The sequence below is a fragment of the Euphorbia lathyris genome, chromosome 8, assembly GCF_963576675.1.
Source record: "Euphorbia lathyris chromosome 8, ddEupLath1.1, whole genome shotgun sequence".
NCBI classification, from domain to species: Eukaryota; Viridiplantae; Streptophyta; class Magnoliopsida; order Malpighiales; family Euphorbiaceae; genus Euphorbia; species Euphorbia lathyris.
In genome coordinates, this window is record NC_088917.1 from 57296680 (window position 1) to 57324134 (window position 27455).

Consider the following 27455-nt stretch of genomic DNA (forward strand, 5'->3'; position numbering starts at 1 on the left):
CTCCGGAATTGGACCGGACCGTTGACTTTTTTTGAAGAACCGAACTGGATTGGACCGTTGACTTTTCGTCAAAGAACTGGACCGAACTGGACCGAAATTTATCCAGGACCGGACCGATAACCGAATTGGATTGGATTGGATTGGACCGAACTAAAATAATCGAAAGTTTAGCAATAATAAATTTATATTTCATACATTAACTTTATATAAAGAGAAATATTATATAATATATAGTTATATATTTTGTAAGGTTTGGTAAACTAATTACAATAATATAAATTTATAATTTATTAATAAGGTATAACATTATTATTGTTAATCGCCTTAACCATCTAAACCAATTCTACTTCTTATTAACCATTTAATTAAGTAACAAATATTAGAAGTTTTAAATATTAAAATTTTTAAACATTTTACAAAATAGAATCTCGTGCTTCTTTACCCCATTCTCTCTGCTTCGATTTTTTTCTACGGTTCTATCTCCTCCATTGCACTCCATCGCTGCTACCACCTCACACGCCGCCACCTCCACCATGCACACCGCCACCTCCACCTTTTACCGATCTAAAGTCTGGTAAGTTTTCTAAACTCTGAACTTTTATATTTCAATTTCTAAACTCTATGTTGCGTACATTGTGTAGATTTGAAGTTTTATATGTTCTGTGTTATATTTGAAGTTTTATATGTTAGGGTATTAGATATAGTTCTTAATTAATTCACAGAAGCTTCCTCTCATGGAAAATCAATTAGGAAAATTTTCTTCACCTGGTTTTTCAGCCATGGAAAATTTTCTAGACAGCCACTCCCACCTTTCCCATCTCATCACCTCTTGTTCAATCGGGTATTATGGGGTCTTATAGCTACGCAATAAACTTCAAACATCACCTACACTTTCTAATATAAACATCAATATAAGGGACCTATAAAGCTACAAAAAATGGAGGAAATCTTCGTGAAATTATGCATATAAGAGAAGGGAGATATCAGTCACTTGAAGAATGTTTGGCTCGTGAAGACAGAATCACTCTTCGGACTATTTCTTCACAAATCTCCAATAATTTATAGTGGAAATTCATATGAACAATTGAACATGTTTTGTGTTATTTACTTTTTTTAGTCCATTTCGCAGTATGAACTGTCTTAATTTGGAACGCCTGTTTATTCTCTTGGGAAAAATTTGCATATTATGGTCTCAAATCATGTTAATTGTTTGGTGAATCATGATTGACCTTGAATCGCATTGTAATTTTGTGTTTGCCGAATTAATTTTGTGTTTATTCTGTATATGATTCTTTAAGTGAATCTTGTCGTCTTATGCTTCTATTTTATCATATCTATTGTGGTGGAAGGTTAATGTTATGCGATATCCTGCTTTATCCAAAGTTGTAAAAGATGTTTTTGCAATTCAATGCTCAACTGTGGCTTCTGAATCTATGTTTAGCACAAATGGTAAAACTTTGGATCAATTTATGAGTTTTTTTAACTCCTGCTACAACTGCGGTTTTAATTTGTTGTCAAGATTGGTTGAAAACTTCAACTCAAGCTTTCAAGCATGAAGAAGAAGTTGAAGATCTTGAAGCTATTGAAGAAGGTAATATTTACTTAGCAATTATATTTCATAGTTTTATTTTAATTAAATGTTTATGAATACTAACTATATAAATGTTATTTAATTTGTAGAAATTAGTTCTGATCCTGAAATTGCATCATCTCTTTTATCTATATTTCAATTGGATATCTAAGGTTTTTTTGACCGAATCAAATGCACTTTGGTAAGCATATTTTTTTCCTTTTACTTTTTGCTAGTGTGTTGATTAATTTTATTGAAGTGAAAGCTAATTAATTTAACATTTGTTGATTCAATTACAAATTTTATATGTTTAGATTGATGTTTGGCTTTTACTGCCTTTGCTTTGGAAAACAAGGAATTTGTTGCGTTAAGAAGATTCAATTACAAATTGGGATGATGATTAGGGAGATTTTGCTAATGAAGTGTTGTCTTTTTTGAATTAAAGGTTGTTTGTTTTTATGGATTTGTTATTTTGTAACTTTGATTTTGTGGGTTTTTTTAGCCTTGTTGTCTACCGTAACTTTTAATACTTTGATTTTATCGGGTTTTTTTAGCCTTGTTGTCTACTGTAACTTTTAATGAATGTTGTTTACTTCCTAAAAAAATATCATTTATTTCAAGTTATGTAAGATAATAAAATTTTATATTTTATTATTTTATAAATTAAATTTTTAATTTATTTTTTAGGACTTAAACTATTAGATATTTATCCGAATCACCGAAAAATTATATTGGATTGGACCGGAACCGAATCTCCGAATCCCCGAACTGGACTGGACTGAAATTTTGGGGCAATTCAATTCTGGAGATTTATTCTTTCAATCCAATTCTGGAGATTTCATTTTATTTATCTCCGAATTTCAATCCAACACTGGAGATTCATGAATCCCCGACTTGGACCGAACTGTGCCCAGCCCTATTAACTACCCCCTTAATTACAAATTAATAACACATAAAAATTAAAAAGAGTTAATAAATAAAACATAAAAATCATAAAATCAATTAAAAACTCATTAAAAACTCATAAATCAAAAAATCAAAAAAATCAGAAAACTGCTAAAAACCGAAAAAAATCCTTCATCTTCTATCTTCTACGCGGGGCGTAACCCCATTTACGCCCCGCGTCCTCGCCCTTTTTTGTCATAAAAAAGGAGCAGGAGGTGCGATACGCGAGGCGTGCCCTCTTTCACGCCCCGCGTATCACACCATTCTTGCGCAAAATAACATCAGGGGGAGGGATACGTGTGGCGTGGCCCCTCCACGCCCCGCGTACCCCTCTAGGAATCCGAGCTTTGCTTGGATTCCCCACTTTTACCCTATATATACTCCCCCTTTTTTCCCTCCTTCTCCCTCACAACCCTCATACACTCTCCCATTCCTCTTCTACTCTCCCTCTATCCTCCATTACCACCATGGTTAGGCGAAAGCAAACCGCCGACATGCGTCCCCCATGGTCCACTCGGGCCCGATCTTCCCGTTCCGCACAGAACCAACAACCACCACCATCACCCGAATGGGAACAAACACCACAACTCACCCACGTCTACCGGACTCCTTTTCATCTCTTCACCGAAGAGGAAGCCCAAAATTATCAAACACTTTCCGTCGCCCACATTATGGAGCTTCCTTACATCTAGCGTAGCACTCTTGATCGTTTTGATCTTGGGGGCGCCTTCGAGGACCGCCTCCGTGCTTTCAATTAGCTCGATCATTACCGGGCGCACCACCACGTCTACTCTTCGTTGGTCGTGGAATTCTACACCTCCCTTGAATCCAACAATGTTCCGGGAGCCGCCCTCTTCAACTTCCGCCTCCACAACCGACCTTTCACCATTGACACCCAATGGATCCGCAATCATTTCACCAAACAAGCGGAGGCGGGCATTGCACATTGGCCCGAGGGTGTTTTCGCTCGTGATTTTTAGACCTCCATCACCGGGTCCGAGGATTACGATGTCTCCAACCTCCGCCCATCTCTCATCCGTGATCCGATCCTCCAACTTCTCCACCGCTTCATCTCCTTCTACTTTTCGGGGAAGTCGGAGTCCACCAAGGTCAACAAGGACGAACTTTTGGCTCTCTATTGTTGCGCCAATAACCGCACCTACGATCTTTCCTATCTCGTGGCCGTCCAACTCCACCACATTTCCACCCGAAAATGTGGCAAGATTGGGTTAGGCCATCTCGTCACCATCTTCGCCACCTCCGCTCTCGTTGAAGCTGCCCTTGATCACCTCCCGAGCCTTTTGCCTCGGCCCGTGGAGAAGAACGCCTTTAAGTCTCTTAAGTGTCCTACCTCCGGCCCGGGTGAGACTTCGGGGGCGGCCCGCTCCAATGAAGAGGGAGACTCGGACTCGAGCATGGGCCTCAATTTTAGTCCTCCACCCCTCCACGACTTCAACGCTCTTTATGCCCGGTTGGACATTTTGGAGGACAACCAACATCGTGATCGGGCCCACTTCGACTCCCGCTTCGACACCCTAGATGCTCGCCTCGATGCCTCCGAGGCTCAAAGGCAAGCGGATAGGGCTAGCTTCGATGCATTTACCAACACCTTCTACACCCACTTCAACATCCACGGAAACCCTCCTCCACCACAACCATAGTCCCCTTTTTCTTTATTTTGTATTTTCTTTCTTCGTGTTTATTTTAGTTTGTGTTGTTAGTTGTTTTCTTGTTTTCTTGTAATTTCTTTTCCCTTTAATATATTTTTAGCTTTCCTTATGTTTCGTGTTTAGTCGGTTTATTTTCATGGTTGTTTATTTTTTCAATAACACTCACGCAGGGCGTACCCCCTTGTACGCCTCACGTGCCCTTTATTTTCTTGCACAAAATACGCAGAAACTCAAACACGCAGGGCGCCCCACTTCATGCGCCCAGCGTATTTGAGTCTCTACCCAAAAACAACATAAAACGCACTGTCTGCGCGAGACGCCCCCTGGGCACGCCTCGCGTAACATCTGACCCCCAAGGGTCTCACTTTTAATTCACCATTTGTTTTTGTTTTTGTTTTTGTTTTTCTTTTGCGACGTCCTTGAAATAGACGTCATTTTAATAACGCGGAGGGCCATGCAACCCCGCACTTTCAGTTTGTTTTGCACTAACAAAAACAAAAATAAAAAATCAAACAAACATAAAAATAATTAAACTAATTTTTTGATTCTTAAGATTTTTCCCGACACACTAACCTTCCTCGGAATTAATTAAATGTTCCGTTGTTTGTCCTTAAATGTAAATACTATCGGACCACAAAGGATCGGTTCTATTAAAAAAATTTAGTCTTAATTTTGAAGTCATAGAATTTATGTAAAGACTAGGTGATACTAAACAAAAGCATCGAGTCCTAACCCATAAAGTCATCTCCATAACGAAACTTAAAAAGGCAATAAAAACGGGATGTTTGAAAGTTTAGCGAAAACTCGATAATACACAATTTAAACCCGAAATTTTGTGAGGTAATTTTGAGCCTACAGGAGTTCGTACGAGAACTCTATTTCTTTCACAATTCTTCGAGAGCTTTGACTTCACTCGAGTCATAGAGTTTGCATCTAATACCGGGTTAAGTACACTTATTTTGGTTAAAATGGCAATAGATGATAAAACGAACCCACTTAGTCTAATTCTTTTCTTAATTTATTTTTCTCGTTTTTGTTAACCTCTAGAAAACCCCCTTTGAGCCTATTAACCACTTTTTTTTGTGGTTAACACCCTATTTAACATTTAACCCTTTTTCCTCTAGATTAAATACCAACAAAATCAATTTGTACCCGAAATAAGCCAAGGCCTTGATAAGTAAGCACCAAAAAGTCTCGGAATCGTTTTTGTGCCGCTCTCAAAACAAAAAAAAAAAGAAAAAGAAAAACACAATAAAGAGCAACAAGGCATTCTTAAGCTCCACCCGAGCAATTTTCGAGTATATTTCATGAACTCACCAAAGCCGAAATAAGAATACGGTGCGATCATTAAAACGGTATTTAAACTCGAGTTTCCAAAAACTAACCACTAAAAAGCCACCCACATTACAAACCCCCTCCGGGTTCATTTTTAATACTGCCAAGACCATGATATAGGAGGAAAAATTCGGATAAAAATACAAACTCAACGTGATCTCGGGTAAGTGCAAAGAAGAGTGCTAAAACACCGACCCACCAAAGTTTGAGCGTAAGAGTGAAATCCCTTGGTGAAGTATTATCGGGTTCTCAAAAGATAATCAACCCTCGTTATTATTGCCTATTAATTTTAATTATGGAGGTTTCAAACAAGTTTTGGTCGCTGAATTGTTTGCGTGGGTACTCGCCGAAAACTTTGCATAAAACTTTAACTTTGAAGTCACGCACTTGGTAAAACCAACCGTCGGTTTGTTTCTTAATAATCTCAATCCCTTGTCTTTCGATTTCTTTTACTTGAGGATAAGTAAAACTTTAAAGTCCGAGGAGGTTTGATAGGGGTATTTTACCCCTATCTTTTAGCATGATTTACAGTTTAATTTTAGAAGAAACAAATAAGTTTAATTATAAAAATAGAGTGTTTTAATAAAATAACGGAATAAAAATAAATTCCATGCGTTCAATTAATTTCCCTTATTTTTGAGTAATTTAGGAAATAAAAACATCAAGCTAACTCGGTCCCGAGATTTGTATTTCAGGTACGAGCAAGGAGTGAAAATCCACTCAAATATGCGAGGCGCATCATCCCATACGCGGGGCATGAAATATAGAGTCATAAATAGTTGCCCTATCCACAAACACCACGCGGAATCTAGTCAGCATACGCGAGGCGTACGCCAACTTACGCGAGGCGTATAAACATATGTCAGAAATAATTGCCTAATCCTGAAAGTCAGACTGCATTGTCTCCTGAGTCAACGATCCATACGCGAGGCGTACCACCTTACACGCGGGGCGTGTAAGGGAGTTCGTCAATACAAAAAGTTCAGAGACTCATTTACGCAGAGCGTGCCTCAAGCTACGCGCGGCGTAAAAGGCTCAATTCAAGCAATAAAATCTCAGAGACTCAAACACGCGAGGCGTATCCCAATCAACGCGGGGCGTGTTTGAGACAACAAGATCCGAATTGGTCCATATGCAGGAGATTTCTGACGGAATGGGCATACACGCAGGGCGTACACCACCATACACGGGGCGTATCACGGGGTTTCTACACAAACTAATGGTCCTCCATGCTTGCACTTTATGGAATTACAATCTTGCCCCTAGCTTGATCTATAAATAAGAGTGTCTAGCACTCATTTGAGACACCATTGAGAAAGAGCAAAAGCTATACTTGTTTTGATTGTTGTAGTTTAGATTTGTTTTTAGGCTTTGTGTAACTAAACTCTTCCATCTCGAGAGCTTGTCCGTTGCTCCCGGCATCTCACCAAAGTCTCGCTCCATCTCCGAACACCAAGCTCGAGAGCTCCACCATTCAAGTCCTTAGAGACAGCTTTTAAGTCCGGTTAGCTAGTTCCGAGGGTGGATTCTTCCCTTTACACTTACTAATTAGCTTGATCTCATCCTATGTACTAGGCTTGTTTGTAATCCATATTTACACTTTCCACATTTATAATTTATGATTCATAACCTTCTTTTCTATATATGTGTTGATGTTTGTTACTTGTTTTGATATTTATAATTGATTGTTGTGTAGGAGAACGCGACTTCCGACGCCATTCGGGCTATTTTTAGGGATTCATATAGGTGTTGCCTTACCAGAAGTGACAAACCGGAAACCGTAGGGATTGACAAACCACGGAACTTACGGGCCCTAATTTTTGGTCCCAAGCATTAGACACGCCTTGACTAGGAACCACGTAGTCTAAGTACTTCACGGGACGGTTGCTCTACACGTAGTCGTCTTTGCATGAGCAAACCATCAACCGTATAAACATTAGAAGTCATTATTTGTCATAGTTATAACTTATCGCATTCATATCACTCCATAGAGTTTCGTTATATAAATTCGCCTCACACGTAGCTAGGAGTAGTTTGTAGTTGTGTTTCACACCAACCTCAAAGTATTCACCTCTTAAATAACGTATAAAATCGAGTCGTCTAATACTTGCAGTTATAAATCCCGTGGATTCGATACCCGGTCTTAACCGGATTATTACTTGATACGACGGGGTACACTTACCCCTAAGTAGTGACATATAGTAGATACAAAGCACTTAGAAAGACCACATCCATAGTCATAGCGCAATCATCGTGATATACATTTCGTCGTTAAAAAGAAATACGGCACGCATCAATAGACCCTTGCACTAAGAAAGTAACCATCAGCAGGGATGTAATTTTTGAAGAAAATGAAAGCTGGGATTGGAAAAACACAACAAATGGATTCAAAGATGATGTTCTTGATTGGGGAGAAGAATATAAAGAAACATACAATCAAGGGGAAGGAAGTGAAGATGCAGCAGCCTCCTCAAACGAAGAAGATACCACAGACGAAGAAATCATCTCAAGTGATGCTGCTGTTTCACAAAATGAAGATGCAACAGATGAAGAAATCACTTCCAGCGATGCTACTACCTCACCAATTTGAAGAAGAAGAACTCCAACTTACTTAGAAGATTATACCAGTGGAGAAGGACTTTCAGAGGATGAGGTACAAAACTTTGCCTTATTAATTGATGCTGATGATCCTCTATTTTTTGAACAAGCAGTAAAATCAAAAAAATGGAGGGAAGTAATAGATCTTGAGATCAAGGCAATTGAGAAGAACAACACTTGGGAGCTTGTAAATGCTCCTTTGGGAGTAAAACTGATCGGAGTCAAATGGGTCTATCAAACAAAATTGAACAAGAATGGAGAAGTTGACAAATGCAAAACGAGGCTGGTGGCAAAGGGGTATGCTCAAGAAAAGGGGATAGTCTATACTGAGGTCTTTGCTCCTGTAGCAAGATGGGACACCATTCGGTTGCTGTTGGCAATGGCAGCAAGAAATCAATGGAAAGTCTTTTAATTCGATGTAAAAAGTTCCTTTCTATATGGCGAACTTAGTGAAGATGTATATGTAGCCCAACCACAAGGCTATAAAGTGAAGGGAGAAGAGAACAAGGTATACAAGTTGAAAAAGGCCCTCTACGGCTTGAAACAAGCCCCAATAGCATGGTTCAGCAGAATCGAGAGTTACTTCATCAAAGAAGGTTTTGAGAGAAGCTCTTGTGATCATACTTTGTTCATCAAAAAGTATGAGATCAACAAAATTCTGATTGTAAGTCTCTACGTTGATGATTTGATATTTACAAGTAACAATTTATTAATGATACGAGATTTCAAAAACTCAATGAAAAATGAGTTTGAGATGATTGATTTGGGCGAGATGAGGTACTTTTTGGGAGTGGAAGTGAATCAAGGAAGAAATGGAATGTTTATCATCCAGAAGAAATATGCAAGTGAAGTTCTCAAAAAGTTTGGTATAGGAAGCTGCAATGCAGTCAGAAACCTGATTGTTCTAGGAAGCAAATTATCGAAGGAGGAACATGGAACAAGAGCTGACAGTACATTGTTCAAGCAAATTGTTGGAAGCTTAATGTACATGACTGTTACAAGACCCGATCTAATGTATAGTGTGTCTCAAAAGCAGGTACATGTCAAATCCAATGGAAACACACATGTTAGCAGCAAAAAGAATTTTGAGGTACATTCAAGGAACTATTGATTTCGGCATCTTCTACAAAAAGGATTGCAAAAATGAACTGATGGCATACACCTATAGTGACTATGCTGGTGATATAAACGATCGAAAAAGCACTTCAGGTTATGTGTTCATGTTGAGTGGAGGATCAGTAGCTTGGGCATCAGAGAAGCAACCTATAGTAGCCTTGTCAACTACTGAAGCAGAATATGTTGCTGCTGCCTCATGTGCTTGCCAAAATGTTTGGATGCAACGAGTTCTAAAGCAAATTGAAGGTACTCAAAAGGATTCTGTCAAAATTTTGTGTGACAATTCTTCTACAATTAAACTTGCTAAAAATCTGGTCTTTCATGGAAGAAGTAAGCACATCGATGTAAGATTTCATTTTCTGAGAAATCTCACGAGTGATGGATCAATTTATATGGAATATTGTGGTAGCAGTAAACAAGTAGCTGATATAATGACCAAACCTTTGAAGATTGATCAATTTGAAAAACTCAAGGAAGCCCTTGGAGTTAGAAGTAGTCAAGGTATAAATTGATATGCAGTAGACATGTTCAGTTTAGGGGAGAATTTTGTTAGGTTTTTGAAGTAGTCTTTGCTGTTAAGAATAAGTTCCTAGAAAATAGGAATAAGTTAGAGTTTGATTTTATCTGATTTGGTCTTTGCTGTAATCACGTTTCCTGTATATATGGGATACGTTAGTTTTTCTTTTTGGATTTCTGTTCATTGTAAAGCTATTTAAAGCCTCCTCAGTTTACGTTCTAAATAACAAATACCTTTGCAACATCTACAATTGTCTATTGTGTTCATTTTGTTAACAAAAATGAGTAGTGCATTATTAATTGATTCGGAATATCTCATTGGCCCATTACGACCATGGGCCCGGCGGGCTAAAGGGCAAGAGGCCTCAAAGGCCCAAGAGGATTGACTATAAATAAGGAGGAGGCAACCAAGGCAAAAGGATCGGGTAACATACTCTCTAACTCATCTTGAATAGATTATAAATACACTCGAGCGACTAACTATCTTGATCGTCGGAGTGTTCCCAGGGACCGCTCCCCGCACAGAGACGACCCTCGAGGAACACGAGCACCCCCCCGAAGAGAGCTCGGATCACTGTTCTGCGTATCCTAATTATTTGGTGCGGTGAACGTGGAATACAAGTGACCGCAGAGCCTCCAGCGAGATGCAAACACCGACTGAGTCCACCCCAACGGAGGCGCCGGAAATCAGAGCAACTAGTTCTATGACAAACATGGACCGATCCGCTCCGATCATCCTAATCTCCCCTAGAAATTTGGCTCCACTGATGGAGGAGGTAAGCCCGGAAGAAGAGGAAACTTACAATACCACGCAGCTCCTCAGTGCGGTACAAGGTTTTCAAACCACTCAAGCTATTCATACGGCGACTCAGATGAAGATCATAGAACAACAGAGAAGTTTGCAGGAGAAAACGCCAAAATTTGGCAATACCTCAAGGCAGCAGCGGAGACACAAAGGGAAGGCATATCCCCGGGGCAGTCCTTAGAACCCGAGATGCCCGCAGGAAGAGGGGCCGGAACCGCCACGACCGGAAGAGGCGGCATACCACGGGAAGAGACAACAACCGTGAGCAACGAAGACGCATTGGAACTGAAGATCCAGCACTTTTTAGACAAGAGAGCCCTCAGAGGCGTCATGGGGGGAATCATCACCTCCAGCAAAATGCCACTAGTACAAAGAATCATCGAGATAAGGTTCCCACGAGACTGGAAGGCTCCTCGCCTATCGCAATATTCGGGAACCGAAGACCCAAATGACCACGTGGCATCCTTCATGAGCACTATCAACCTGTATTCAAAGGACGAGGACATCATGTGTAAAGTTTTTCCCACCACACTCTCATCCAGTGCCCAAGAGTGGTATCGAGGACTAGCTCCTGAATCAATTGGCTCATTCGATCTACTAAAGGACCTTTTCCTCTCCCGTTTTGCCGCGACAGCGAAGGTGAGGAAGATCAGCTCGGACATTAATGGGCTCAAGCAGCGAGCAACCGAACCACTATGCAACTTTCTTTCCAAGTTCCACCATATGGCCTCTCAGGTCAGAGGCCTCAGCCTAGAGGTAGCTCATGATACCCTAGCAAAAGGAACCTCGTGTGAGCCCCTAAAGCAAAAGTGCTTCAGAAAGATGCCGCGATCCTTCGAGGAGCTCATGACCATAGCACAGACCTTCGTCCGGTATGACGACTGCGACCGGTCGGCAGGGTACGAGGAATCAGAAAGGGACAAGGCCAGAGGAGATGCACACAAACAGGAAAGAAGCAGACCTACCGCAGAAGCACGAGACGAGGGCCGGGCGCGCAAGGAGGCCCCGATGCCCTTTCTAGCGTGGGTCGAGCGAGCAAACCTTGAGCACAGGGGGGATAGATCCCGTGGAAAAGAGGTACATTATGCTGCTCAGAACCAGCCCCGTCAATTCGCACACCTGACTCCGCCGACAGACAAAGGCAAAACCCGAGTCGAGAAGGAGTACTGCAAGTACCACAAATCCTCCGGACACTCCACGGAGAACTGCTATCAACTACAGAAAGAAATTGAGCCGATCACGGAGCAAGGTGCGCCACCGAAGACCATTAGACAAAGGGAACAGAGCCCGAAACAACGAGACACCGGCCGAACAGATGAAGCGAAACGACCAAGGTACCACGGAGAGATCCATGTCATACGGGAGGGAGCACCGGCACTCTGCCCGCTCCCGGAGAGCTCCCGAAAGAGAAAAGCAGCTGATCAGACCCTGACGTTGCAGCCACCACTCCGGACCAGCCATTCGGAGGCCCTTGTAGTCACCATCAACATCGCCGGCTTTAAAACGCATCGGGTGCTGGTGGACACAGGAAGCTCGGTGAACTTGCTCACCTAGAGAGCGCTCCGCGTTATGAAAAATACTCACACGGCCCTCCGTGCCGGAACTTTTCCCCTGGTTGGCCTGTCAGAAATTGAAGTCCCCGTGAAGGGAATCATCTCTCTGTCAACAATCTTTGCTGAAAGCGACCAAGAAGTAGAGGACACCGCAGAATGGGTGGTAGTGGATATTCCCTTGGCCTACAACGCCATTATCGGGAGGCCTCTGCTGGCTAGCCTCAAAGCTCCAATTGACATCTCCGACTTATGCTTGACTTTGCCGCTTCGACACGACAAAATCACCATCCACGGAGATTGCATCCTGGCCAAGAAACTGCAATGGGAGGCGACTCAATCTCGGACAGCGCTTTACCTGGAGGACGGTCTGATGGATATGAGGGGGTACAATCCCACGCCGATTGAGCCGGTCAGCGACTGTGCCATCGGGGAAAACAAGACACTGAAGATCGGGACTAAGCTCCCGCCTCATCTGGCCAGCGAGATAAAAGCCGTTCTAACGGAGCATTCGGACGTATTCGCATGGTGCACCGAAGACATCACAGGAGTTTCACCTGAACAAGCAACTCACAGATTGAACATCGACTCCTCCGTTGAGCCTATAAAGTAGAAGAAGCGGGTATAGGCAAAAGACAAGCAAGCTGCAGTCAAGGCAGAGATCGAAAAGCTACTACCTGTAAAATTTATTCGCGAGATCCACTATCCGGATTGGCTTTCTAACGTTGTACTTGTAAAGAAGGCCAGCGGAAAGTATCGCATGTGTGTAGATTTCACCAATGTTAATAAAGCATGCCCCAAAGATTCCTACCCGTTGCCTAACATAGATCAGCTTTTCGACCAGACAGCTGGTCGCAAAATCTTATCCCAGTTTGATGCCATCGCAGGTTTTCAACAAATCCCTCTGGACCCGGCCGATGCCGAGAAGACCTCCTTCAAAATGCATGAAGGCACATATTGCTACAACGTGATGCCTTTCGGCTTAAAGAATGCGGGGGCCACATACCAGCGACTAGTAGATAAGATGTTCACTCACCTCATCGGTAAAACAGTGCAGGTATACATCGACGACATGGTCGTCCTAAGCGCTGTTGAGAGTGACCACCCGCGTGACTTGGTGGAGGTATTTAAAATTTTCAGGGAATACAACCTCAAGCTAAACCCGGAGAAATGTTTCTTTGGTATTTGTAGCGGCAAGTTCCTGGGTTGCGTAGTTTCGGAGAAAGCTATCGAGCCTAATCCCGCGAAGATCGAGGCAATCTTAGAAATGGAAGCACCGCATAATCTATAGGGAGTTCAGAGGATCAATGGGAGGGTTATCACCTTGGGCCAATTTATTTCCTGCACGACACAGCGATGCTTGCCTTTTTACAAAGCAGTCAAGAAGGAGCATCCCTTCAAATGGTCCACGGATTGTCAGGCGGCATTCAATGCCATTAAAACTTTCCTTGCCACGCCCCCACTACTGTCGGTACCAAAGCAAGGGCGGGACATCCAACTGTACTTCACCATCGCCGATGAAACTATGGCAGTCGTCTTAACTCAAGAAGAGGGGACGGAGCTCTACCCAATTTATTTTTTGAGCAGGGTCCTGAAGGGTGCAGAAATCCGATACTCCAAGGTGGAGAAGGCTCTGTTCGCCATCACATAAGCATCCGAGCATCTCAGGCCATATTTCCAAGCGCATACGGTTGTGGTCAAGACCAATTATCCTCTTAAGAAGGCAGTCCAAAAACCAGAAATTTCCAGTCGGATCACCAACTGGTCGGTGCGACTATCGCAGTTCGACATACGTTTCGAGCCCCGTACGGCGATCAAAGCTCAAGTGTTGTCCGACTTCATTGAAGAATTTACCGGATCATCGACTAGCGACCTCACACTGAAGAGAACTCACAACAGCGACATGTGGACCATGAGTGTGGATGGGTCTTGCGGCCCAGGGCGGGCAGGCGTATGCATTGCCATCCAGGGACCGAATAACCTCTGGCTACGGTACACCGTCCGACTCGACTTTCCAACGATGAACAATCAAGCAGAATATGAGGCCCTGATCGTAGCTCTTCGGTTAGCCAAAACAATGGTAACCGGGCACCTGACAGTATACTCGGACTCCAAACTCGTCGTTAGCCACGTCAGCGGTACTTACAGAGCAAAAGACCCGACGATGTGTCAATATTTGGCGCTCGCCAAATCCCTGCTCGAGGACCTCAAGAACAAAGGAGTAACCTTTTGCCTTACGCTTGTACCACGAGAAGATAATGAAGAGGCAGATGCCATTGCCGCTCTCGCAGCTGGCGAGCAGTCCCGTGACCCGCATACCCTTATAGAAATTGCTGCGACCCCAGCTATTGACACAGAGTGCTCATTACAGATCGACACAGCAGACGCAGCAGCAAGCGGTTGGGGGAGTCTGATAATCAGGTATCTAGAAGATGGGACACTGCCGGAGGATCGGACGCAGACATCCCTCGTGGTCCGGTGTTCCTAGCGGTATGCAATGCACGATGGCCTACTCTATCGGAAGTCCTCCGAGCACCCGTGGCTGCATTGCATATCCGAGGAGGAAGGGGATCACTGTTTGAAGGAGATACACCAGGGCGTATACGGCTCGCATCAGGGCGCTCGGTCAATTGCGAAGAAAGCCTGTCTACAGGGACTTTATTGGCAAACCATGGATTCCGACGCAACGCGTCTGGTTCGTAGCTGTTAGGCGTGTCAACTGCATGCCAATACCCATCACGCACCGGCGGCTCCGCTCAAAGGCATTGTCACACCCTGGCCGTTTACAGTATGGAGCATTGATCTGCTCGGCCCATTTCCGATGGCCTTAGCACAGAAGCGTTTTGTAGTGGTAGCAGTCGATCACTTTACCAAATGGATCGAGGCAGAAGCAATCGCCAAAATAACCGCCGACAATGTAATCGGTTTTCTTAAGCGTACAATCATCTACCGGTTCGGAGTCCCTCACTCTTTCATCACAGATAACGGGAGGCAGTTCGACTGTAGTCAATTCTGCGAGTTCTGCGCGGAATGGGATATCAAAGGGCGTTACACCTCGGTAGCACATCCTCAGAGCAATGGGCTCACTGAAGTAAGCAACCGAACAATCCTGTGAGGAATTAAAGCGCGCCTGTCCGACCAGGGTCAAACATGGCCTGTCCATATCCCAGCAGTATTATGGTCATACCGCACAACCCCACACTCCGGCACCGGGTGCACTCCTTTCTTCCTTACCTATGGGGCAGAAGCAATGGCACCATCCGAAGTCATCCTTCACTCTCCTCGGCAGATCACCTTCGAGGAAGCTGGCAACAACGCGGAACTTGCCGAAGCAAGCGAGCGACTAGAGGAAGAGCGCCTTAATGCCTTACTTCACATCACGACCCATAAACAAAGCATAGCTCGATACCACGATAGACGGGTCCGGCCTTGCACTTTCCAAGTTGGGGACCTTGTGCTCCGAGATGCAGCTGCCGCTCAATCTCCGCTAGCTAAAGGCAAGCTCGGATAATCATTGGAAGGGCCATACAAGATCGATACTGTCCTCCATAATAGAGCCTACAAGTTCGCCTCCTTAGACGGGGTGGTCTTTGACAATAGCTGGAACATCCAAACACTAAAGAAGTACTATCAATAAGCCCCTGTAATCTGAATCATGAATAAGAATACATGTTTACATCTCGAAACGCCTCTTAAATTGCGCAAACAACCCCATGTTGTTACCGATTAACCAAGAAGCGAGCTACCCGATATGGTCCTCGCACTGAATAACTCAAAACGTTATTCCCAGGCTTCTCGATCATCTCAAAACGCATCTTAAATCGCGCAAACAACCCCATGTTGTTACCGATTAACCAAGAAGCGAGCTACCTGATATGGTCCTCGCACTGAATAACTCAAAACGTTATTCCCAGGCTTCTCGATCATCTCGAAATGCCTCTTAAATCGCGCAAACAACCCCATGTTGTTACCAATTAACCAAGAAGCGAGCTACCCGATATGGTCCTCGCACTGAATAACTCAAAACGTTATTCCCAGGCTTCTCGATCATCTTGAAATGCCTCTTAAATCGCTCAAGCAACCCCATATTATTACCAATTAACCAAGAAGCAAACTACCCGATATGGTCCTCGTACTGAATAACTCAAAACGTTATTCCCAGGCTTCTCGATCATCTCGAAACGCCTCTTAAATCGCGCAAACAACCCCATGTTGTTACCGATTAACCAAGAAGCAAGCTACCCGATATGGTCCTCGCACTGAATAACTCAAAATGTTATTCCCAGGCTTCTCGATCATCTCGAAACGCCTCTTAGCAAAACGTGCAAACAATACCATGTTGTTTCCGATTAACTAACGAAGCGCGCTACCATATACGGTCCCCGCTCAAATAACATCGAAGGTTATACTAAGGCTTCTCGAGCATCTCGAACGCCTGAGGAGTCGCACATCTAAAACAGCATCTTGCACACTTTAGCAAGTTGGCTGCGTATCCATAGGAAGCAATATGATCCTCAAAACGGACTTTCTAGACAAAATCCCGAAACATGTCAAAAATTTTCGCACGAAAAATCAGCTACAGCTTTGGTCGCAGTAATAACAAAGGAAATCAAATTTGCAGTTTTCATTACAGACAGCAAAACTACAAAAGGTTGGACAAATTGAAAGGAAATCTCTAGTACAATGCAACTTAAACAGATTACGCAAAAGGACAGACACAAAACGCAAAATAGTCCAATCTCCTACGACGATACATTGGCACGATCAGGATTAGGAATGGCCTCAGCATCCATTAAAGCTTGGTGCACTGTCCGCCAATCAGTACATTCATCCGTATTGTTCCCATTCTGCCTATGATACAGACAGGCCTTCCCAACATGCGTCACTCGATGCGCCGGATCTGCCGGAATAGGCCCCAGAAAGCCCTGCCTAGAAAATTCAAGAAAGACAACACTACGAGGCTTCAAAGGATCGACGAACGTCGATCCATAGGGATGAGTCAGCGAAGCATGGCATCCGACACGCCGGTTTTTCGTTTCAGGAGGAAGATTCATCACCCTATCGAGCTCATCGGTAAGAAGCCTCCTCACCCATGCAGGATGCGGATTCGTCACGGGCACGACCGTCTCGTCAGGGTTCAGAAAACCAATTCCGTCCTGCGACCAAGCTTTCTTCTCAGTTGAAGATAAGGCACTGGCGACCACGTCGCACGAATCTATCGCAGACCCGGTATAAGGAGCAGAACTCTCACTCTCCCCGTTTCGGCTTCTTCACGAAACACCCCGATTCATCCACACCGAGGAGGCATATCGCACCTTTCTGTTAAGATCATGATCATCCCTTGGCAGACAATACACATAAGGGTGAGGCATTGCCGAGATCGCTTTCTGCACCTCAAGAATCTTAGCGGAATCCACGACATCCTGAAGCGACATCACACGAAAATGGGGCTAAACAAGCACCTAAAAATACAAACGAACGAAGCAAGGACACCCCATAAACGAAGAGCACAAACACAAACCAACTCTTATTTATTGCAAGAATAGACAAGACTTGACAAACACATCAAAGAACCTCAAATCAAATCAACATGCAAAATTATGTTCAAATTTAGCTGCCAAAAGATCCTCAAAGATTCCAACCGTACAAAACATTATTACATCTTTGAATCAAAGAAACAAAAAGAGCATGCTATCTCCATTTACAACTATTTCTTCTTAAAATGGTCACAAAACTCTACGGCTTTCGCCTGGGCAACTTTATCATACACATTCGGAGAGAATATGACCTCTGGAGGAACCTCATGCCCCGCAGAATGAGCAGCAACAATAAGCATCATTCGATCCATTTTGATCAGCTTCTCCTCGCGCTGTCCCGCGAAGGCACGCAACTCGCTAGCCTCTTTCCGAGCCACCTCAAGTTCTCGCTTGAGTCTCTCATTCTCATCGGACAATGCAACTGCTCGCCTAGCTCTCTCGTCGACCTTCTCCTTCACTCGGCGGGTCCATAAGATGGCCACCTTAAGCAAAACCTTGTAAGAACGGAGATCCTCAGCATCATGTGCCAACTTCTTCGACAGCTCCACTCGGCCTCCTGTCTCCACTTTGAGCTGCTCGGTCAGCACTGCGATCTCGCCCTCACGGCACTCCAACAACTCTCCGGCGGTGGATAACTTCCCATTCGCCGCTTCCAGCTCCTTCACAGCATTCCGCAAACCTTGCTCCATGTCCGGAAACAAATTCTCATCATTCACACACATGTCAAATACCGTGTTAGCATTTTGAATGGCCTGCATAAAGATACATAAATCAGGACACGATCATTAGAAACAAACCTGAACGAACATGTCAAGAGAACTTACCACACCAAGCGCCGACAAAGTTTCCACACCGAGGTTCATTTTGGACACACCATCCATTCGGTGAACTTTAGCAACACGAGCCATCGCCCGCGTAAGGTCCGACGTTGCCATGTCTGAGTGCACCGACAACCCCATCACGTACTCCCGAAACTTGGCAATCTTGATAACCATTCTTTTCATCATCTTTGGGTGATCACCTACCTGATCCATCATCTCCGCTGAAAGCTCGGCCCCGCCGTCAGTACACGCTCGCTTAGAGCCGTCGCTTGCCCTAACAGTATCATTGCCAGCACATACCTTTATCTTTCGTACGCTTTCGGGTAAGCGCTCCCTGAATCTGGTTCTCGACCTGTTCCGGTTCAGCAGCTATCACCTCCGCAGCTTCCTTCGCCTCACTTTCTAGCACGGGCATACCTTGCGGTATGTTACCAGTCACATCAGTATCCTCGTGTGTAGCAAGCACCCCGCCCATGCTCTGAACCACTTGATTCGCATCCTCAAGCGAAGAGAATGAGGCCAAGGAACCTGATGCAACTGCAAATGCTTCCTCCGCAGTCTCCAAGCCAACAGCAAACTCATTCGGGTCGAAATCCATACTCACGCGAGGATCATCTGGACCTGCATAAGTAGCAACACAATCAATATATTTCAAGCAAACACACGCAACACATGCAAAACAAAACCCACAACCTGGACCCCTCACCTACGACAGCAACATTTACAGTTATCGCCTCCAACTCCGCTAGCTCTCCGGTTGAAAAGTTGTACCCACGTTTCCACTTCTCGAAATCCACCGGCGACCAGCCAGATAGCTGATCCATTCTCCACTGGTTCCAGATGTAATACCCTGCGGCAAGAAAATGACCAACGATCTCATCCACATCTTTCTTACGTTCTTTATCCGTTGGCAGACCCTTTAGGTACTTTACGAGGTGCTCCTCCGATGGCAACATAGGTCGCATTTTTAGCCACCGACTAGAATCCATGGGATCCCCATTCCATGACACCCGGAAAGGGAAATCGCCATCTAACTTCCTCACCAGGAAGTAGCGATGCCGATACTCGGGAACCTTATCCTTCAACCCGCCAAGAACCTTGAACTTTTGGTGCGAAAAGGTCACATACTGTGATCGGGGTCCCTTATTCGGACGAAAGAACTCGCGAAACACCAGCCCAGTAGCTCGATATCCAGCCGATCGACATAGTGAGTAGAACGCCACCATCATCCTCCACCCATTTGGATGGATCTGCCCAGGACACAAGTCGTACTCCTTCAATACCTCCACAAAAAAGGGGAGAAGAGGTAGCCGCATCTCTGACTCCAACTGCTCTTCGTACACAACCAGCTCGTTTGCTCCACCCGTATGATGAGCACGATCATCTTCTTCAAGCGCAACCGGCTCATAGGGCTGCCCTAATCGGTACACTACAGAGATGGCGGCCAAGTCCGCAGACACTATGATACTATATGCATCATCCACCGAAAAGGACTCTGGTCTCTTCGGGCGTTGCCTGCCCTCATAGCGTTTACCATCAACACTAGTCACACCCGACGACCGCGTCCACACTCTCTCACGCATCTCTTCGTAAATCAAGGCTAAGGGCCGATCTTCGGTAATCACGCCCTCCGGTACAACCACGGTCACTTCAAGAACACCGACGGCAACTCCTCCTAATGACCGCTCAATGTTGGGTGTCGCACGCACCACAACGGTTTTCCTTTTCTTTCCAACAGTGATACCACTCTCCCCCTCCGTCCTTACTCGCCTTTTTCGTCACAGATCGCATTCGAGAGGCGTCACAAAGCGTAAAGTCACCCAGTGTCACTGACGGCAGTCGTTTTAAGGCTCCCCGCGAAGAACCCTCTAACATACTCTCCCTCCCAAGATAAACTAACGAAATAACAACGAAAGAGAAAAGATGAAAACGAGGCACAACTGACCTCAAACGACGCCGCGACAACAAGAAGAAACCGTCCTCAAACGACCGCCGTGAACAGACAAACCCGGTACTCAGCAAATTCCGACAAGCAAAGGAACACAGACCATAATGCCGGTAAGAAAGCAGGGAATCCAAAGAAAGAAGTAGACTAAGAAGGCACACCGAGTGAGAATTTGGAAAAAGAAATAATACCTTCTCTCCTATATTTATATCTCAAGCGGAGGCGCCGGCAGAGCACGGTATCCAACGATACTTTACGGCGTGTGCATGAGCATTAATGTACAAGCAATTAATTCTGCGTTAAAACCTAAAAGCGCATGCGGAAGTTGAAAGGGTCTTTTGTCTCGCTAAGTGAGCAGCATTTCCAAAGCTTACCCCCCGCTCACCAGGCGAACATAAGGCTCCCAGTTTCCCAATTACACCTCGCATGCAATACTCGGTATGCCTGACCGGGGGGGGGGGGACTACCTGATTCGGAATATCTCATTGGCCCATTACGACCATGGGCCCGGCAGGCTAAAGGGCAAGAGGCCTCAAAGGCCCAAGAGGATTGACTATAAATAAGAAGGAGGCAACCAAGGCAAAAGGATCGGGTAACATACTCTCTAACTCATCTTGAATAGATTATCAATACACTCGAGCGACTAACTGTCTTGATCGTCGGAGTGTTTCCAGGGATCGCTCCCCGCACAGAGACGACCCTCGAGGAACACGAGCACCCCCCATCCCGAAGAGAGCTCGGATCACTGTTCCGCGTATCCTAATTATTAATTAAATTTTATGTTCACAACTAACTAATTTAGTAAATAAGAGTTTAATATAACAAAAAATAAAACATTAATGAATTAATATAATAAAAATAAAATATCAAAAATTTAATATATTAAAATAAAAGATTTAAGAGCTCAAGAGACTCAGGCAATGATAAGAAATTTCACAATGTTTTTTACCTTATAATTACACAAATTGGATTCAAACCAATGGAATAGCCTTCAACTAGGATAAAAGTGTGTGGCCTATCTCATTTTTTTTTTCTAATATTGTAATTTTAACAAATTATTCTCATCATTTTACTATACTACACTATCGAATTTTGCAAAAAAAAAAAAAAAAAAAAAAAAACAATAATATAATGGTAACGAAGTAAAATAATATATTTGGTATCTTCCAAGCGAAATAGACGTCAATAAGGTGAGGACCAAATTTTCTTCTCGGTTGGATAAATGAACTTTGTTCAAACGAATAACACAAAAAGATAAGTAGAGAAGAAAAGGGTTATCGTTTCTACTCAAATTGTGTACTATATATTCATTTCAATTTTTAGAGATTATAGGTTCTTTCGAAAGATAATCTGTTATCTTCGAGTTCATATTCTATTTCATGTCCCTCTTATAAAAAAAGATTCATACTTATTTAACATAAAATATTATGTGGGCCATGATGACCCACAACTAGGATTTCGTCCGGTTGGATAAATAGGAATAGTATTTTTATTCTAATTAGGATTATTCAAGTCCTGTATAAAGGCCTTTAAGCTTCAAAACTATAATATCTGCACTCATTTTCTCTCTTTTTTACTCGATTCTCTATGGATCTCTTACTGATTCGAGCGTCGGAATGGTTTCTATATTTTTTTACAAGTTTCAACCACCAATCGTCTTCTCAAAGCATCTAACCTCAATTCAGTCTTAAACATATAAATTATTTTCACAATTTATTATTTGTGCAGTAAACGTGCAAGAAATCTCTTCACATATGAAACAATCTTATACCGATTTAGTTTCACTCATATTGGATGAATATGAAGATGAATCCTATTTTGATTAGAACCTTAAAGTCTTATACAACGACCTTTAAATCTTCAAGGTATGTGATATTTTATTGGCATAATGCTCCCTAAACTAATGTTTCAAAATCAATTAGGACATTAAACTATAAAAATAATCAATCAGGTCCCTAAACTAATAAAAAATCATTAATTGAGTCTCAATTCTAAATAAAAATCATCAATTGAGGCCTCATCGAAAATCATTCCATTGAACAGTTTCAGATCCTCTTTTCCAAACCCATTTTAACACGGAGATTATTAAAGTCTATATCAAATATCACAGTTTCTAATTTTAGGATAGGATATAGACTCAATTGATTATTTTTGCTTAATTCAGAGATCTAATTAACGATTTTGATAATTTAGGGTCCTAATTGACTTTGAAGCTTTAGTTTGGGGTCCAAAATGGGTGTAATGTAAACAAAGAACACAACAAAAGAAAGGTAAATAATCTTCATCGTTTTCCCACTTCTGCTTCTGCTGTCGCGTGTTTTGAGAGATGAGGAAAGAGAAATATGAAGATATTTTTGTCCAAATGAGGCTAAAGTGTCTAGATTGGTAAGAAGTTGGAGAACCAGGCTAAATATGTAAATGAACTTTCAAATTGGCCCAGATTTATAATTAACCCTCACACTATTGGTAAATAGAACAACAGAACCTCTTAGTTTACTCTATAAAAATAATATAAATAATTGACTATTAGTGATTTAAGAGTGACTAATACATATCATTCACAACAATACTCATCGTATTCACTACTTATTTATTAGTTTATCATTAAAATTATTAATTGTTGTTATATTTACCAATAGTGAGAGGAGAAAGACTCATCAATAATAAGTTATTAATAAAAAAAATGAAATAAGGAGGCACATCTACTTGTTTTGGGTTAGAGGAGGTTAATTAAAGGGAGGTTATTTTCTTAATCTTGCTTAGAAAGGAGTTTACATGAAGGTTATTTTCCTAACCTTACTCGGAAATGAGTTTAAATGGAGATGAAGGTTAAATGAGGGTGAAATGAAGGTTCAAAAACCTTGAAATAACCTCAATTTTAGTCCCATCAAATTGGTGGGATCTGGAGTTTCTCTAAATAACCTCCCCTTCTCTCCCATCCTTTTAATGAACCTTGTGAAACCTTTATCCAAGCAGAGGTGGAGAGCGACTCTCTATCAATAGAAAGAGTGGAGATCATCTTAGTGATTTGAGGAGCCACTAAGAGGCTGTTTGAAACTTATTTTTAACTATCTCTCCTCAAATATTAACTTAAGAGTCAAACTAATAGGCTGTTGGAGATGCTTTAATGTAATCAACTAACATCTATTTGCTAAACATTACAATAATTCATTTTAGGATATTTCACCCAAATTAAGAAAAACAATTAATATAGAATCAAATTAATAAATTTATATTGATTAACTAAAAAAATTCACTTTAATGATTAAATTCTTGAAAACTAAAAGTAATTAAGGTTATGATTTGTTATTATTAACCTAATCATTACAAATTAGTGAATTATATTTTTTTGTATAGAAATAAATCATGATATATGCATCATATATGATAATTATAAAAATAAAAAAAAATCCTTAGCTTTCTTAGAAAAAAAACCGTAATTAAAGTATCCACAACTTCATTTATTTATCTCGGAATGTGTGAGATTTTAATCCCTAAATACATTTTTACTAAGCGACGACATGAGCTCATCAAATTGCCAGACTCTGACATATCAAGAGCTTTACAATAAAAGCTACCGATAATATATTAATTAAGAAAATACATCATATAATCATATATAATATAATAGATAAGAAAATATAGTATTAATTAGAAAAATGATATAACTGAGTTTAGTTTCTATTTTTTTTTGTGTTTCTGTTTAAGAAAAACCGATCTTAAAAAGAAATCGAATCGAAAATCAAAGCTAAAGTAATATTTGATTTAGGTTAGTTCAACTTGTTTTTTTTGATTTTCTATTTCCAATTCTATTTTGCTCACTCCTAAACCTAATAATAAATCCTAATTTTCTATTTTTTTTAAAAAGAATCCTAATTTTCTAAAAGTTTAGGTCAAAATTGACATGTAGTCATGATATTTAATTTCAATTGGAAAAATATGGTAATCTCTCTACATTATTGAGCAATAAAAATAAAAAACATAAAAAAAAGGGAAAAGCATCCATTGATGTGCAGTGTGCACTCTGTAATTAAATTTTGATTTGATATCAAACGCAGCAAAACAACAATACGAATTGAATTGACCCATTTATTAGTATCTGTAGACTGTACTGTACTGTGTTTATTAAAAGAAAAAGGGGAACCTTGAAATCTCTCTCTCTCTCTCTCGCTCTCTGTCTCCCTCATTGGGTTGCCGGTGAAGATGCCGAGACCTGGCCCCAGACCTTATGAGTGCGTCAGGCGGGCTTGGCACAGCGATAGACATCAGCCTATCCGAGGTTCTATCATTCAACAAATTTTCAGGTTCTATTTCTTTCTTTTTTTTATGCTTTTCTTCTTCTTCTTTTTGTGCATTTTCTTATTGTTCTCCATCTGTTTGATTAGGGTCGCCAATGACGCTCACTCTGCCGCCACTAAGAAGAACAAGGAGTGGCAAGAGAAACTTCCTATTGTTGTCTTAAAAGCCGAGGAAATCATGTACTCCAAAGCTAACTATGAGGTATTTCATTTCATTTCATTTCCCTTTCAGCTTCTTCTTGGATCTTTGTTTTCTCTGCTCTCTCTGTACTTAGTTTGCAGCGTTTTATTGCTTAGTCTGAGTATATAGATCCCGAAACGTTGTGGGATCGTCTTAATGATGCTGTTAACACCATTATTCGAAGAGACGAGAGCAGTGAAAGTGGAGCTGGAGAACTATTACCTCCTTGTATTGAAGGTACTGAGTTCTAACTCGCTTATGCGCGCGTTTCTTTCGATCCAACTCTGAAATTTCTATTTTGATAATTGCTCCCATGAAAGAAAAGTTGCTTGCAACTATTACTTTTTTATTTTGATTTCTAATGTGGTAAATTTAGGAAGTAATTCAAAGTAGTTTGCAACTGATTAGGCTTGAGATGTTAAATCATGTCCCTTTTTTTTGGCCCAAAATGTTGTGTAGCTGCCCTCAATCTAGGCTGCATTCCAGTGAGAGCTTCAAGAAGCCAACGGCATACTAATCCGAGGAGTTATCTCAGCCCGAGAGTACAAGAACCTGTGTCTGTGCCTCTTAGACTATCGGAAAAGACCAACGAGATACAATGCTCTCAGTCATCTCAATTTCAGTCCAGCAGTCAGTTGAACTTTGCAAGAACCAACACAACTGTAAGTTCAACGGTTCCAGTTTCTGAGTATAACCGACATTTGACAGAAGCTACTAAAGTTGCTTCTCCTTGCTATTACCCTTCATTGAATGAGAATATGCCCCCTGGCTTTAGTACATTGTTGACAAAGGAAACTAACAAGGAACTACAGTTGGGTTCAACTTATCCGTTGTATTATGGAAAGGACTATCACATCAAACGGCCCCATTTTGCTTCCCATGTCCCAGAGAAGACCTGCAACAATATACTTGTTGGTAAACCTATCAGCAAATCAGTTGCAGAGGCTACTGAAATGGGTGCCATGCAGAACTTTTTCTTTTGTCCTAGTGCTGAAATTGCTGGCAGGAGATTTTCACAAGCAGATTTAGGGAATACTCAAGAGAAGCCACCTGGGACACAATATGATTTGTCCTTGAGGTTGGGTCCATCCACTGATCCTTGTATGAGCATGGAAAGAAGTTCGGCTCAAATGACTGAAGATCTTGCTTCAAGCAGCTCCCAAGATAGGGGAAAATATACTCATTTGTCTCGACGAAGAAACATGGAGTTGTTTCTTTCTCCTAGTAGGAATACAAATGATCCCTTTGATTCCTTTCCAACTAAGTGTTTTTATGAGGGTGAAGGTCATAATTTGGACACAACTATCAGAAAGCGCAAGGCACCCTTTAATGACAATGTGGAGGATGGGCAATTTTGCTGGCAACCTGAAATTCCCTCTAACCAGTTTATTGGTCGAATAGAAAGACGAGGTTTGTAGACAATGTTTTCATGTTGTAGTGTATATGCATCAAAAGTTAGAGATGCCTTAAATTATTCCAATCCATTTTCAACCTCAATTTCATATTTAGTTAGAAAATAATATAAATGCTAACAGTGAGATTGCAAGTTGAAATTTAGGAAAAAGGTGAAGTGTAAATGGAATCATGAGTTTGTATCATATGCTAACAGTTGGTGGTAGAATACAAGACTCTTGAGAAACCAGACTCCCTCAGATCTCAAATATTGTAGGCTTCTCTCTCTAGCTTGCGAAAATCATGTGCCCAACTACTTTGGGAATTGTTATCTTGAATATTTGATCAATTCATATTTTTGCCTCAAGCTAAATGTGGCTTGGCTGCAGGCCATTGTACTTCATCTCTTCACATTTGTTTTTGAAAGGAAAAAATAAGGAGAGACCGGAATTACTTCCTCACAGAGCTCATTCCAATTGCTGTTGCCTGAAGAAAAAAGCTGGTCTCCCTTGTTCACCTCTGGCAACCAATCTGTTGGTAATATCCGGATCCTAGTTATTTGAATACGCTGTTCTGTCCTTTTCTGCATACTTGCTTTGCTAGGTAACTAGGGTATAGCCTTGTTTGAAGAACAGTCAGTCTCAATTAAGAAGTAGGCTAGGATAGAGATGAGTTGTAGTGAGAATGTCTAATTGTGTAAAAAAATGGTATGTCCTGGTGTACTTCTTCCATGGTTCAGGATTTTTATGTAGGTTCAATCTCAACTCCAGGTTTAAGTATTGGTTTGAAGGCCTAGATGTTTTGAGATTATCAATGTGATGTAGTTAAGGGGGCCTGCTTGGAATGTGTTTGCTGCATGATTGACATATTTGGTTACAGAAATTAATTTGAAAACTTCAGTTGGTGAAAGTGTTTGAAAGTGGGTTGTTTCATAAGTTAATGGGGAATGTGAGCAGCCAGCAAAAGCTTCAGTCTTGTCTAGCTTAGTTTCGAGCTTTCTCTTTTAATTGTCACTTAGGGTTAGGGCATTCCAAGTTGATGTTTAAAATGAAAGTGTGACACTGCGGCATACTCGTTATAACATATCTTTTCTGTGATGTCTTTAGTTTGTAGCAATGATTGTAGGCCTTGAAGCGTCCATTTGATCTCAAGTTCGATTCTTAGTGTAGTCAATAG

The 27455-nt window shown here is 41.9% G+C and overlaps 1 protein-coding gene and 1 long non-coding RNA gene across 2 annotated transcripts; both read left to right on the plus strand.

The window, feature by feature from the left end:
• Positions 1–1041: 1041 nt before the first annotated feature.
• Positions 1042–2055, plus strand: LOC136202080 (uncharacterized). Its single transcript, XR_010674300.1, has 3 exons — positions 1042–1591; positions 1681–1772; positions 1885–2055. It is a non-coding gene; the product is annotated as an uncharacterized lncRNA (long non-coding RNA).
• Positions 2056–24435: 22380 nt separating this feature from the next.
• LOC136204224 (uncharacterized) lies at positions 24436–27455 on the plus strand. Its single transcript, XM_065995435.1, has 4 exons — positions 24436–24712; positions 24794–24908; positions 25004–25124; positions 25347–27455. Exons 1-4 carry the CDS (start codon positions 24612–24614, stop codon positions 26303–26305), a joined length of 1296 nt encoding a protein of 431 aa, XP_065851507.1. The 5' UTR covers positions 24436–24611; the 3' UTR covers positions 26306–27455.

Excerpts from the sequence above, each read along its gene's own strand:
- LOC136204224 (XM_065995435.1), top strand. The coding sequence starts at position 24,612 with ATGCCGAGACCTGGCCCCAGACCTTATGAGTGCGTCAGGCGGGCTTGG. Across the intron at positions 24,713-24,793 it reads ATCATTCAACAAATTTTCAG|GGTCGCCAATGACGCTCACT; the intron begins GTTCTATTTCTT and ends CTGTTTGATTAG. Across the intron at positions 24,909-25,003 it reads ACTCCAAAGCTAACTATGAG|TCTGAGTATATAGATCCCGA; the intron begins GTATTTCATTTC and ends TTTATTGCTTAG.